General features: G+C 41.2%; 1 protein-coding gene across 1 annotated transcript in view; it reads left to right on the top strand.

The window, feature by feature from the left end:
- The window catches only part of sdk2b (sidekick cell adhesion molecule 2b), a 240,925-nt gene that overhangs the window by 162,501 nt on the left and 62,516 nt on the right, over window positions 1–15,908 (top strand). The window contains exons 3-4 of the mRNA XM_029456609.1: window positions 13,047–13,153; window positions 15,481–15,628. Coding sequence (XP_029312469.1) covers window positions 13,047–13,153; window positions 15,481–15,628 — 255 coding nt within the window. The remainder of the gene's footprint in view (window positions 1–13,046; window positions 13,154–15,480; window positions 15,629–15,908) is intronic.

Below are 15,908 nucleotides of genomic sequence, written 5' to 3'. Positions count from 1 at the left end.
TGTGTCTTTGTTGAACTGTTGTGTTCACATGTGAGTGTGTATGTGAAAACAACAGAGGTTGAACGTACTGCATCAGCCGTATTGATGGAGCTGCTCCCTTTCTCCTTACAGTCTCTGGAGACAGATAAGACCAGAGTAGGAACAGTGGGGTAGGAAGGGCAGAAGTGACACTCAGATGCTACAACAGTTGATTACTGTACTTGAGAATTACACTGTCTGTTGGCGCCTCAGGGCCCCCTTGACTGTGTTGTTATTGGGTGTATAGTGATATAGTGATAGAATGGGTGATTAAACAGTCAGGCACAAAGCTGCCCACAATTCTGCATGTGTGAGTGATTGTGTGTCTACTATATGATAGCATGATTTGAGACCAGGGGAAATGGATAATTTCTCAAAAGCAGTGGCTGCACTTCTTTTTCACCCCAGGGTGCTCAGGCATGATGATGAGTTAGCTGCTAAAATAGAATGAGAAAGAAGATAATAACATAACATGCTCCCCAACAAGCAGAGGCATGCATAAAGCATCTTATACAACATATATATACAGCCAGTAGTGATAATGCATCATCTGGAGGGTTGCTTTTATTAAGAATTTTGAAACAACAGTCCAAAAATGTGCAATTTGGTCTTTAACCAATGCTCAACTTTAAGGTGCTTTTGTTTTATTTTGGTCATTGCCGTGTTCATGGCGGTCAGGTTGGATCGGCTCGACTGGCGCATGATCTTAACACAAATAAAGAAAACAACAATTTCCCCCCTCCAATCCCTTATACTGAATCAAACCATCTTTTACTGACAGTCCATCGGTTTACAGTTCAGAGTGAGCCATCACTGTGCTAATTACCACCGCAACATCCTGGTTCAATAGGAAATACATCAAGTAATGGAACTAAAGATGCAACATGTTTGTGTGTGACTAACACAAAGTGCTTTCATTCATTTCCTTGTGTATTTCAAAACCTTTTTGCATGTGAAAGAGTATTGTGCGTGTCTGTGTGTGCGTGGGTATGCAGTCCTCCTCATTCCTCAAGTCGACCTTTCTCTGTGCCAGGAGAGTATTTGAGAAGAGCAGACCCCCATATTAATGAGGTTATGGTAGAGGTCCCCAGTGCTGAGTGCTGGTTTAAATATTGACACCATGCGACTTGACCTTGTGTCCTCTGGAAACCGATCGATACTGCAAGGTGTGTGCGTGGGCATTACTATGCAACATGTAGGTGTGTGTGTGAGTGTGTGTGTGAGTGTGTGTGTGTGTGTGTGTGTGTGTGAGTGTGAGTGAGAGAGAGCTGGAAAATGTAAGAGAGTGGCACAGTTTTAGTGATCTGCTTTGAGAAGTGACACACTTGGGAGAAAACAGGCTCAGCATCAACTGCTGTCACATAACAGCAACATCACCTACAATAGTATCCGTTTGCCAACCAGCCACACAAACATGTATTCACAGCATCTGGCCAGCATCCTGCTTACTTTGATCCCAAATAATCATTTTTAAAAGGTTTGTCTCCAAAAAAAAATTCAACTTAATCAAGATTGAAGAATATATCCAATACAATTAAGGATTTTTTAACCCATCAGCCAGTGAATTATCTCGCATACAACAATGTAGTAGCTCAATTGGTCAATACCGATCACATGACCAAACAAAACCTCAGGGCCGTTTTACCTGGCATGCCACCAATCTTTATGCCGCCACTTAACCTAGAAACTTAATTAGGAGAGTTAATTATTAATCAAACCTCAAGAGTAATTTTTGTTTGTCAATTGGTTCTTGGCTGAGTTGGTGGAGTGCGGCCTCTGATCCCTGTAGGGAATAATAAACCTTTATCCAATTTTCATATAGTAATTAGATGGGGAGACTGCAGAAAAAATGAAAAGGAAAAAAACGTCTGTAAGGTTTGAGTAAACACACAATGTAATCACCAGTCACTCACAGAGTAACTGGAGACATGGAGGAGAAGACATGACAGTTCCAGCATCACAAGTTCATTCTTGCTGATTTACTTTTCACCTCTATGTGCTTACTATCCCTTGTTGTTGTCGATTTTTGAGAATTGAAAATTAGTTTTCCCTACAATGGATTCCCAACTAATAGAGGTCTTTCTCGGTCAACTCTGCTTTTCAAAATCACACAGAAAGAAATCATACAAAATGAGATTAACATTTTGACAGCTAGCATAATAGAGTGTCACTTTGATCACTCCAGTAATGACCGGCCTCGGCAAAATATGACAAGGTCTTCTAAAATAGTAGTACATTTTGTATAAAAACATGTTGTTTTTATAGATATACAGATTAATTGCACTCATGTATTGCCTGAAAATCCCCCCTGTCATATTGTCCGCCTCTCTTTACACTCTTGATCTCTTTCATCCTTTCTGTTTGTTCAGCCTGTCTGCCTCAGTTCATTCCACTCGTACGTGAACTACCTACCACCGAGCATCCATCGTTTTTTTTTTTTTTACAGATATAATTTCATGGTGGCTCTGAACAAATTAACACAAGTTCAATACAATATTATTCCATGTCTGGGGGAAAAAATGACAAGCTCAGCTTGCTAACTAGAAGGAGATGAAGGAAAAGCAAGGGGGCAAAGTAGCAGTGGATGACAACATGTTTAATGTGTCTGTGCAAAATGATAATTGACCTTGGACTTCACACCCCCAACAAATATTCTGATGATGTGATACACGTAATTGACTTTCAAACCATTCAATTTAATGTATAAATCTTCCAAACAGGATTATTCAGATTTATTTTCTGATTCTTTTGTGGCTTCAACTCTTAATGGTGTTGTCTGTTTTATAATCTGAGCAAGACTGTAAACCAACTTTAGTTTGAAGCTGATTTGTCATAAACAATCCCCAAAGCGCAGAGCTTCAGAACCAGACAAATTGGAGACACTGCTAATTATTCTTTTTTTTTCTTCTTTTTGCATTCTCCATAGATAACTTAAACACGCAGCGAAAACAGTTTGCTCGTTAGCTGGTTGCAACCAGTTGGAAGTCCCTTGTGAATGTGTTTAGATCAGGAGGAGAGTTAAGGTGCATGTGTGGAAATTTAACAAACAAACAAACAAACAAACAAAGCATCTAATATAAGACCTTGAAATTCAAATTTGCCCTTTCACTCACTTCCATTTTCCATCGTGCATCTTCCTGCAGCTTGGCACCATTCAGCTCGTCTCACAAATCAATGCATTGCTCTTACGGCTGCTGTTGTTGCCCACCGCCACACTCAAAGTCAAGATAAATTCAAATCAATTTTTTTTTTTCTTCGACTGAACATCTTACTATTCAGCCCGTCTTTTTTATTTTTAGAGGGGTGGGGGACTGTGGATTTTCAGGGGTAAATAAGAAGTCGACAGTATATGTCACATAGAGGTAAATCATAGGAAAACAGGGACCCTGAAGATTAGTTTGAGATGCAGCTCAGCACTGTGTGTTAAGTTGTTGTAGTCATAAATCTGAAATACAACTTATTGAATTAATTAAAATAAATTGTGAAAGCGTAGAAGGGCTTAGACCATTATGATGAATGTATTTGATGGTCTTTTCCATGCTCAACTATCCTATAAGTCAGGGGTGGGAAACTTTTTTCCTATCAAGGGCCATTTTATTTTTTACAACATCCTTCGAGGGCCATATTAATTAATATTTATTGTACTCATAACCTTTGCAAAAAATTTAAGACGCAACCCATTCATTTCACCTTTTTTTTATGCTGTGCAAAAAAGCATATTTTTTATCCATGTATCTTTCTGTTTTATCAGAAATCAGAATCCTTTATTAGTCCCACAACGGGGAAATGTATCTTGTCACAGCAAAAGAACATATGAAGTAAAAAGGCAGTACACGATAATTAAAGAGAATAAAAAATAATATAAATACCAAGTGGTTGATAGAAAATAATTATGTTACGCTCTGCAGAGAGCTGCTTGTTGGGCCAAACTCCGCCGAAGAGCATTAACTTTATCCAAACACACTTGTCCTTTCAGCTCGTGCAGTTTGGCATGTCTCGTGGTGTAATGACGCTCGAGATTATTTTTCATCACCGCAAACACGTCCGCTCAAACTAGTTTCACTGGCCTTTTACTTCCATAAAGAAATAATCGTTTATCCATTTCTCCTAGAAAGTGACATTCTGAATCCTGCATTCTGTTTTACACTCGCCACGCTGCGTTCACTGATGTCAACGACAGTCTCGTTTAATATGACCACGTGATGACACGTTCCGCTCGTGTTGTGTTCAAGGACCCTGACCTTGGCCAGGAAAAACAGGCAATCGCCCGTCTATTGCTGTCTAGATTTTTATTTTATTTTTTTCTCGTGGATTGTTTTGCGTGTGTTTATGAATTACCTCGAGGGCCCCATCAAATGGTCTCGCGGGCCATATACGGCCCGGAGGCCGGAGGTTCCCCACCCCTGCTATAAGTGGTTGCAGCCATTTTTGGGTTTATACCGTTTGTTACGCAGATTTGGTGCCAGATTTAACCAGTTGTGCAACTTTAATAGTTGTAAACATAAACATTCTAAATGTTTCCCAGTTTATTTCCTGTGAATGACATTTGTTGACAGGAAGTAGTCATGGAACCAAGTGGTTGCCTAGCAATAACAGACTTTCTAATACAAAAACAAAACAGAAATTGATCATGTATTGTTAAACTGAGTGGTTCGACTCATTTGGTTGATCCATGTCAATCAGAATATCTGATTTAATTTAATTATCCTTGTTCATTTTGTCACCATGTTAGTTCTGGTGAGATCCGTGTTCTCCTTGCCAAGGAGAAAGAGTAGTAGGCTAGTAGTAACATCCAATTACAGGCAGGAAACTTGCCTGCACTAGGGCCCGTACTTGAATCACATCATGTCAGTGAATGGCAGAGCTCGGACAAAGTCAGTCAGGCACCATCTCTCTGGATGACCTTAATGGATTCCCCTCTGTAACTAAAAACATCCATTTTCTATCTCCTTGGCTCTCCTCCACAGCCCCCAGATACAATAGATTTTTTTTGCTTTTACCTTTCTCCCTCTCCCCCCCTTGAAGTTACTCACTCCTTGTTTTCTGTGGCGGAGTGGAGGGAGTGAGTGAGTCTGAAAGTATAAGAGCGAGAGAGTCTCATTGCACTGCGGATTTTTGATCCACATTCAGCATTATGAAACATTCCTGTATAAGCACATGAACCTATAATTACATAAACAACCAGACTGAATATTCAACTGACACAATAAAAGTACTTTTCTCTAATTCCAGGAATACTTGAAGAGGTATCGTTCACCAGCATGTAATATGTGTGTCTAATGTGTCATTATGTTTCCTTTAACTAATAATCTTACTTATAACTGTGTTGATATAGTATGGTATAATTGTTCATAATGTTGTGTCTACAGTTTGATGTGGTGTGATAGAAACATACTGGTGATGTTCCCAAACGTTTAGTGCTGACCTACATTCAAAGTGGGCTGGCAGGGCTGCTGGTGTCTGCAGGCTTCTGATTTAATCAGACCCACACAATATTCAAAAAAGAAATGTGTGGCTGCTGGTATCATAGTGATTGTGCTACACCACATGTCACAGAATGGATGGTGCCATGTGCTGCGATGAAAATCCCAAATTCAACGGAGCTCTGTTGAACACCAGGACTTTAACTGTGTTAACGAGTTGAATGTAGAACTAAAAGATTGGGAACAATGTTTAAAGAGTGTACATGATGAAATGTCGGACTAGGGTTTGCCACAATTTAAAGAACATGGTTGCCTGCAGTATCGCTGATTAAACTGTGTGCTTCGCTCATGGAAAACTCAGCTGAACATAAAATCAAGCGCTTCCTAAACTAACAACCAGCCAACAGCCGGCAGCTTCACTTTTTTTTGGGAAGCCGCCGTGCCACTGCGTGTGCACCCTATTATATCAGCCTGTGAAATGTTGCAAACAGTGGCGGGCCGTGCATTTCACACCTAGGCCTTCAGTGATGTCCTACACAGTCCTACCTGAATTATTCCACCTCTTAATACCATCATTATGACGCCATGGCTCTAGAAACTATACATTTAGACAGAAACGCAGTATAACCAGGCGTTGCATCACCCTAACAACAGAGTTATATTAGTATTTACGAAACATTTAGTTGTAAATAGCAGGAATTCCCAACAGTACAATGTGCAGTGCCTCTCGGAGGCTGTGAGCCGGGGCTACCGCTCGTAGTTAGTGATTTGAAAGTGGCGGACAAACCCTTTTCCCAGCTGTGATAGGTTCACTAGTGTCGGGGTTGGCCGTTCTCTTCTCACAATGTCTATCTTTTCTTGAAAAGTTCAGCCATTGTGGGTTAAAAAAAAACAGCTTGTAGAAATCTACACAAATTAGCTCGTTCAAAGTTTGCTAGCTCTGCATAGCTCTGCCTCTCAATAGTACGTATCCAATCAAAAGACGTGGACGTGCTGACGTTATCGTACGCCTGCTAGCTGGCCCCGGTGTCCCCAACTCGAAATCTGATTGGTCAACGCTACAGTTTTGTCTCTGTTCACTTTAAGCGACAGGCGCCCGCACTGTTGATTCTGAAGGCCTCAGGGCAGATCTCTTGGACCCTGGCAACACATGATGGCTGAAATATGATTGGATAAAAGCTCTAACATGAAGGCCAGACCTCCAAATCTTGATCTGAGGCTGGAAGCAGCGCAACCAAGAGGAAAGCTATGAAATGAAGAGAATAGACTATGGGGAATAATTTAATACATATTTGTGGAAAACATATATAAAAATTAAATGTATATTCTAATGATGTTTAGGCCAGCAGAGAAGGCCTTGCTGGCCCTGACGGCCCACCACTGGTTGCAAATGCAGTTCAGAGTAGAAAAGTAATATACTGTATATCACTCGTCTGCTCTCTGTTGTATTCTGCCTGGGGGATTTAACTTTGCGGGTCAGAGACAGAAGCCTCTTGCCGGTGCTGGCTGGCCCTCACCGCGGCCACATATCCTCTATGTGCACCGTGACCGGCTATAGTAGGTTGGCTTGGAAAGGCCCGGGATGAAGCTTGCTCGTGGCTCGTTTCACTTTCCATCATCATTCACTTATTAACTATGACATTTTTTTTTTGTATACTACAAACTTTAGGGTGAATTATCCTGTATTTTGTTCTTGTATTTTTTCACGATATATATCGCACAAATAATTTTTTCCTAATTTGTACATTAGCAGGAATGTCCCACAACATAGACGTGAAGCAGTGCTCTATTTATTTCAATGTGTCTGTGCAGCAAAAATATGTGCATAATCGTGATAAATAATCTCAACCATGATCAAAATAATGATGATAATTTTGGCCATAATCGTGCAGCCCAATGTCTGATGTTACACCTGTTTGTAATCGATGTAAGTCTGTGATCAGGAATTCAACACGTACTTTCTGGTCATGCAGTAAACTTTCCACATCTTTCGTTCCTTTTCTGAGGCTTTTGGGAACCTGATCCGCTCATCGCCATCCTTGGAGCTACAAGCTCCTTATCTTTCATCAATATGTTTGAAAAAAATGGGATTTTGTTTGGAAGGGTCTGATTGACAGAAATGACGAAACATTACATTACTGAATTTTTTCCAGGGTAACAACTAATGTGTTGTGTCAGTATAAAGACCCTTGCTGTGTATATACACTTTTTTTTTACAATGTATATACACTTTTAAAAAAACCTGCTTTGTATTTGATTTAATCATGGCTGTAGTTATTACTATCACCCAATATCTGCTCAACCTATATAAATGTTATTCCCAATGAAACCCTAATGCATCAGTGTTAAATCTTGACACAACACAAGCAGCCGTACTTTGCCTAAACAAAATACTGACTAATATTAGCAAGGTTAGGAAAGACTTCCTGCTTTAGATCAGGAAATATCTGATCAAATAATAAACAAGACTAACAATACATCATACGATGAAAACTTTTGACATTTGACACATACCGGTCTGTGCTCGAGACATTTTGGTTCGATGCCCAGCTACAAACTGCACCACACACTACCGCAGCCTTCATCCAGGGAGATGCATGGACTTTTACTCATCACATATTCGTTTTACAGCAGTCATGTGTGCATATGCTCCAATCAACTGGTACAATGTCACAGGCAACACCAAACCAATGTTGGCCAGCAGAGACACTGCTTTAAGGATTGTATATAACATCGTCTGTGCAGCTCAGGGGAAATGCGCTTTTATAGGGATAAAAGGCTGGCACATTCTACAGGGAACTAAATGACAAAGCAGACACATGAATCTAAAAAAGGAGTGATGAAATACAGTTGACAATAGTTTGTGTAAATTGCCTTTGTCAGACAGTTGTCAACCTGTTTTATCCTTAGAAAAGATAGAACATTAGGTTGTCCCTCTGGGCCTGTAGACAAATTACCCACTATTGATTTCCCGTAGCTTAAGCCAGAAGTCCCTATTACCTGTCATGTGTTGTATGTGATGGGATCTTGTTCTCGCTTAAGAAGAACAACATCAGAACGTAGACGCTCATCCTACAGAATTTAGAAGATTATCTCTATACATAATTCAAGGACATCTCCTTAAACATGTATAGCACATTATTGATTTGCTGCCACCTGCTTTTAGAGACATCGCCTATAGCTCAGTGAAAGACTGGAAATGTGTATGTTCAGTTGCGTTTCAATGAATTTGTCACACAGCAGCATTTTACTTGACTCATTTCTCTGATGAATATTTTAGTTTGCACAGCACAAGTATATAATCATCCATCGGAATGGCAGACATCAATCCATCATGATCCCTAAAAGAAATATTGCAATTAGGCTGTCAAAGGCAATCATTTGCCACCGCAATTGCTTTTGTTTATATGGTACTGAATGTACAAGCTGTTGAATCCTCACAAGTATTCCACAATTCCGTAAGTGAACTCATTGCCGAAAGTAAAGTGACATCAAAGTGTTGCAAGAGGGCGATGACCTTATCATAAACTTCAAACAATACGATGAGAGTAAAAAACATCATTACAAGTGAGCCGTGACGCACTGTGCTGTGGGTTTGCTTTTATTATGTGTAAAATAATTGTTGCATGACGCGGAGTATTGCAAAAGACACCCTTTTAGATCAGGTTTCAAATGATTTGCCGTGTTTAGCAGAGAAATTACATAAACCCTAATGACATTTATAAAATGATAGCAAAAGCATTGACGCTCGGGACAAAAGATGTGTGTCATTACCGACTCATCCCAGATTTATGATGCTAATGATGTAGGCTATAATTACAATATCCTCATGCTGTGTGCATGAGGGTTGATAATCTTACTGTATAACTAGCAATTTCAGTAAAATATTATTGGAGCTAACCTTGGTCAAAGGTATGATGTTATTATGAGAACGCTCACTATAAAGTGCACTGCAGCCATCTACAATCAAGAATTATAGTTTTGTCAATCATCGGCTACCAGGCCATCATCTTTTAATCCTATCTTTCCGTCTTTTCATCTTCCATCTTTTCCACACTGCCTTCCTCCTCCTCCTCCTCCTCCTCCTCCAACCCACTTCATACCCAGTCCTCCCTCTTTCCCATTGTCCCTCTATCCGTCTACTTTCCACTCCTCCATCTAATCATTTCTCCTGAGTGGGGCTAATTAAAGGGGACCTGACGGAGTGCGCTGACCACAGGAACATCAATCAATCTCTGTCCAACGCAGCGAGCCCCCGCTGACTCCCCCAACCTGCCGTCAACACGCACAGCTCCGCAAAGGTTAATTGTATTCATTATGTAAGGGACAGAGCGAAAGAGGGAGACGGAGCGAGAGAGAATACTGTCTAAAGTCACCCTGAGGGTTCTGGCTCTGGGGTGAATTCTCGGTAGGCCTTGGCGAGGTTAAATTTGGAGCAGCGACACCACCTGTCAGCTATCTCTCGCTTAATGTCTGCTGCCTCTCCTCCCAAACTCTGAGGTGACTAACATTTTTACTTTTTTGCCACTCTCTTGCGCACTCTTCCATCATCTATTCACCTCACATTCCTTCCATCTATGCATAACACATATACGTAGTTGTATTAATTTAGTTGATGGAACATAAGAAAGGAGTCACACATCGTTAGTAGAGCCTCCTGATTAGTTGATTAAGCCTTAACAGACTTTGGGCAAAAACTCATTTAGTCCTTCGGGTCCCACTGCTGCTAATGAGATTGGATATCACTTCATTTTTTGTTATAGATATTAACAGCCTTCGAAGACACCCAACCATTTGTTATTCCAGCACTACTTCCACTTGATAGCAGCCACTTCCAAACCCTAAAGGCAGCTTTGTAGATATGTTCAAGCTGTCAAAACAACACAGGACAAAGTTTACTTTGTACTGACGTGAATAATATAGCAAGATTTGCCAATTTCGCTTCACTGTATTCACTGAGCGTTATATCATGTTAATGTCGGAAAGATTTCGGTTCGGGAAAGGAGATTGTCTTGTTTTGTGTTTCCCTAAACAATTAGTAGTGAGTGACATATCAATTTTCTGTCGACACCAAAGCTGTGGTTGCTAGGAGTCGTTAACATTTTTCACAACAAATATAAGAAATATGCATATTGAAGAGTCGAACGAAGTTAAAGAATGAACAGACCTTGAGTTTCCCAAAGAAACGCTTCCATACTGCAGAATCCAACCGGATGTTGTCGGAATCCTCGTATTTTTGACATAGTGCATTTGACCTACTATATATTACTAAATCGTCTTCTGGCATATAAAATACTATTATTTTGACGGTCTTTTGGAGGAATGGTGTCCAGTTCAGAGACTCCAGCACAGCACAGTTGTTGCGATGGCTCCTAATTGGATGTTGTTTTTCTTTTAATGTGTTACCCATCCGAATATTGATATTAACTGACTTTACTCTGAAAAACGCTGAAGGCATATAGACGCCTGGCTGCTTTTTTTATTAGGTTTTATTCAGTAAACGTATGTGTTTGGTTATCCAATTTTACACAGCCTCTTAGAAAGTAGAATTTCATTTGGCTTATTTTCTCATAAGCCTTTTGCAGTCTATGAAAAGCTGTGTCTGAATCATTTTAGAATCTGTTCGTGTGTATTTAGTCTGAATACTGTCACCAAATGTTAGTACTACTTGTATTATGGCTCCTATTATGTGACTCCTTAACGTTAGCTTTGTTTTTGTGAAAGCATCCAAAGTTTCCTGTAAACAACTTGTTGAAAGCACTTCTGAACTTTTGAATTGCTCTCTTTTACTTTTATTTCATTCACTTAAGTTCTTCCCAAACATGCAAAAAACCCTCTTTAAACAAAAGGTTAAATCACAAAAACACATTTCATACACGGTGCATGTGGTTTCTATAGAAACTGGTACATCACTAAAGGTTGCACTCCAACATCCTGTCTGGCAGCTCGCTAAACACTCTTGAGCACATAGCATGCATGAATGTGACAGCAAAGATGGCAAGCACACTCCTAGTTATAAGTATTTAACCTCCCACATGAAGTATTATTTATTTTGACTAGAATGCGTTGTTCTGGACGCATATTAAACATGGACAACTTGCTGTAGGCTAATTCACAACTTCTACAAGTGCTGCCATGTAACATGGCATTAGAGACTTTAACATTTGGCCGCTCCATGCATCTCACACTGCCATTTATTAGTTGTTGGACGGCTTTTAAAAAGATGATGCCTGGCGTTCTGAGCAGTCTGGATGCCTGATCTCTGAAATGATTTACTCGAATGACTGAAAATAGACCAATCCATTCTATATCCCAGTGCTGCTGAGGTTATCTCTCACAGATATACCCTGGTGTGTTGCAGATATCGAAAAGACACATGCACGCAGTCAAACAAACATTGATCACTGATGAGTATCTAGAGTAGTCTCTTACCCGAAGCCAATAGACTGGTTGTTAGTTCAAAAGTGGGGCTGTCTAACAGCTGTTACACACACTCACACTCACACTCACACTCACACTCACACTCACAGGACCATTCGGGGTGTTTTGAATGGCCACTTAAAATCATCATAGCCTCTTCCTGGCTGCATCACATTCTCCCATCTCTCCCCATGAGTTCTGTGTGTCTTTGTACTCTCAATGCCATGAATCTTACAAATAGGGATTGAACACTTTTTGAAAGTCTCCTCCTTGAAAGCATCCATGTTGTTGCACCCTGTTGTGCGCAGGAAAAGTTACGGTAGTCAAGTTGGTGTGATTGTCAGCTTGTCGCTTTGAGATCACATGAATTGTAATTTAGTATACTTATTTAACTTAAATACTTTTTTTTAATTGTATTTATGTGTAAATAAATGTGTAATAACTGGCTCAGTGTACCATAAGCTTTATTTTTTCTTTGATTTACAGTAAATAGGTTTTAATTATAGTGTTATTGGAGCGTTAAATGAAAGAGGGCCCGCATTTTTAACATCATCACCTGCCACTTGTTGTTCTGGCATCAGCTGTATCACGGCATGTGGCTCAAGATATGCATTACTTCAGTAGTTAGTCTCCACAAAACAGCAGCTTTATAAAGTATATGTTATGCTGCCTCCACATGGCAGGGAGGCAGTATTGCCACCACAGCTGGACACTGAAGTCAAGGTCAGAAGGAGAGTGTCAACTGCTGGAGACATAAAGCTTCAACCTTTGTCCCAGGGGATGTTGTGCGTGTGTGTGTTTGTGTAAATGAAATTTTAATGCAAGTGTATGTTGTCTGTGCCTGTCTACGCAAGTGTGTGTGTGTCCTGGGGGAGAGCTTTGCTGTGGTAGCTGGGTTAGCCTCTCGAGCATCATTATCATTGGAATAAACAATAGCTAAGCTCCGATGTCCTCTGTGCCCTTGTTCCTTTTATTAGATGGTCTTACGTTTATGTGTGTGTGTGTACTCAGATTCATGAGCGCCTTTTCAGCATGTTTCGCGCTTACAAATGTGCAAATACCCGTGTTTGTGCACTTACATAAGTACCCTTTTGATTTCTACTTTTTGTCTTAATTAGTTTACCAGTTGATTGCAATTCAAGAGAATCCTCATCCGTGTCTTGTGTGTGTCTGTGCTTATTAAAGGTACCTAATCCCTTCGTTGGACCGCTCCCATGCTGGCTTCTACCGCTGCATCGTGAGGAATCGTGTGGGAGCCCTTCTGCAGAGGCGCACAGAAGTACAGGTGGCCTGTAAGTATCCACACAGGATGGAGGTGAAACACAGATGAATGGACCTAATGGATGAATAAAAGGATGGATGACAGATTTATATAGAGAGAGGGAGTGTGTGTGTGTGCGTGTGCGTGTGTGTGTGTGTGTGTGTCAGACTGCCTGCCTGCAGAGTACACAGTATGTCCACACTGTTTGGCTGCCTTTGTATCAAGGACTGACTAGGGAGGGACAGATGCGGGTGGGGTGAAAGATCTACCTGCATATCACTCAGAGTGTTATCAACCCGGACAGCTGTTCCACTCAGCATTCTCATTAGATTGATATTGTTGCCGTGGTTGTTTTTAACTTTGCATCATTTCAATATGACCGCCGTTTTTTTCATTCTCTCTCTTTAGTCAACAACATCTGTCGTTTCTTGGTGAAAATGGACCCGGATGCACTGTGTTTCTGTAAATATACAGCGCCACTTTCCGGCCGCTCGGCTCCCTCGTCTTGTTAACGAGCTATTACAAACGCACCGCAGAGGTGTCTGGAGTGTTTTTACGTCGAATCCAACCCCCCAACCCCCCAACCCCCCACCCCCGTAGGAGCAACCGTCCTACGCCCATTATCCTGCCTTCCCAGGGTATGCCAGGTTCATTGGCTTCCCCTTGTTCCGGCGACATTTGAGTGGATGTGACACACTGCTGTACCTGACTGAACAATGTAGCCAACCAGGCGTGCGAGAGAAAGAGATGGGAGGGAGACAGCAAGGGCCTAACAGTCCCACAGGTCCACTTTTTAGTATTGGGCAAACAGGCTGCTGCTGTAGCCAGCTGCTTCCTTCTGCATCTCTTCTCTCCTCCAGCACTATTTGTTGCTTCTATCACTTTTTCTTTTTCTTGTGGCTTTCCTCCCTCTCTTTAGACTTTGTCTGTTTTCTGGCCACCACCACTTTCTATTTATTTCTTGGCTTCCACCCCACTGTTGTTCTCTTTCTCTTTATCCACACCTCTTTCCATTTCCATAATTCTTTTCTTCCCCCTCATCACTTGCTCATGGAGGGATACGGACGGTGAGGCAGCGTAAAAAGGAGAATTAAGACCTGCCGAAGAAATGGATGAGATAGGCAGGGGAGGGAGAGCGGGAAAAAAGGATAGAATGGGAGAGATTGGGAGATTTCTTCTGCAAGCTATTCCATTGAGGCAGCACAATTAGGATTGCATAGACACACCTCAGAGAAAGGGAAACATGCAGAGGCATTAGAGTTTAGGGAAAGGGAGGAGGACATCACATCGCCGAAACTGCAGATCAAAGTCAGGGGATTTGCACACTTCCTAGATTTTCATTTAAACTCAGCACCACAGCTCCACGGCAAATCCAGATTACCTTTTTTATTCTCTTTGAAAGAGAGAGAGAGAGAGGGGGGGGGGGGGATAAGATTGCCATCAATGCACAACTATTCCAACATCCCCAGTTCAAAGCCCCATACCTTGATCCCCACATTTTTCAACAATATTATTATTTCTAAACTGTGTTAGAACTTAATTGAGTGTTTGATGTTCTGTTAAAATGATTTCAGCAGCGTTTTCTTTGTTGTTTCCCTTGAATTGAATAGCCAAATATATAATCTTTTGTCACAAAACCAAAGTTTGCACTTTCTCTTTCCGACAGCTACGGAGGAAGAAAAGACAAAGTCTGCTTGTTGCTGTTGTCCTTTTTAAAGGTTCACAGTCACCATCAGCCAATGTGGTTGCATGAAGAAATTTCACAGCTGAGATCGAAACTAGAGTTGAAGCTACGGCTGATGGATGTGAAATCCATCAGAAATTCCTAACCCTCCCATGGATCTCACTTACAAATAGGCAGAGCATGGAGCAGGAATATTAGCGCAGTATTTTTCAGCTTTTAAGATATAATGAGGGAGGGGGAGGAATAGAACCACTGTAACAAATGAAATGTATTAGGAGATAATAGAATAGCGGCAGCGCCGGTCATCTACTATGTTGAGTAATGCACACATTTAGAGTGTGATTAAGATTGATTGCCCTTGATGCATCCACACAGGAGGATACGGAATATGAATATGAGTCAATTTAGCGTCCCCTCTGTGTCCCTCCGTGAGTCATTACATCTTGGTTCCTTCTAGCCTTTCTTGACGTACTGTGGAAACCATGGCAACAACACTGTGCTGTCCATCAAAGTGGCGCACTGTAACATTTCACAATGGAAAGCAGGTGGCAAAAGCTCTATGGGCACCTAAAGTCAGATTAAAGAAAGAAAGGGAGATGGTGCCTGTAATTTAACGTACCCTTTTCCTTCCTAACTCTCTCCTGTGTTTTGTCCTTGTGTTTGTTTTCCTGTAGTTATGGGCAGTTTTGAGGAGGGTGAACGTGTCCAGTCAGTCTCTCAGGGAGAGGGAGCCGTTGTCCCGGCGCCGCGTATTCGCAGCTTCCCCCAGCCTCAAGTCACCTGGTTCAGAGATGGTCGTAAGATTCCACCCAGCAGTCGCATGTAAGTCCTTTTCTTTTCAAAACAATGTTTAAACTTGTTTTCTTGCTCCCGTGGAGTCTTTTTTGTGCTTTACTTTGATATTGTGTTTGATCCTGTGACTACTTCTTTGTGCCTTGTTTTTGTTCCTGGAGGTCTTTGATTGCTTTAGTTTGAAAGCGTCTGTTCCTACCTGTCTTTTGTCATTCATCTTGCTACATTTTGTGCTCAAGGAGAGCTTGAGAGGTTTTTACTGCAAAACGAGGCCCAAAACCAAAGCAGTTTCGGCACTATGTGAAATGGA

This window comes from Cottoperca gobio, chromosome 19, assembly GCF_900634415.1.
Source record: "Cottoperca gobio chromosome 19, fCotGob3.1, whole genome shotgun sequence".
Taxonomy (NCBI): Eukaryota; Metazoa; Chordata; class Actinopteri; order Perciformes; family Bovichtidae; genus Cottoperca; species Cottoperca gobio.
This window is presented reverse-complemented; position numbering and strand designations above follow the sequence as displayed.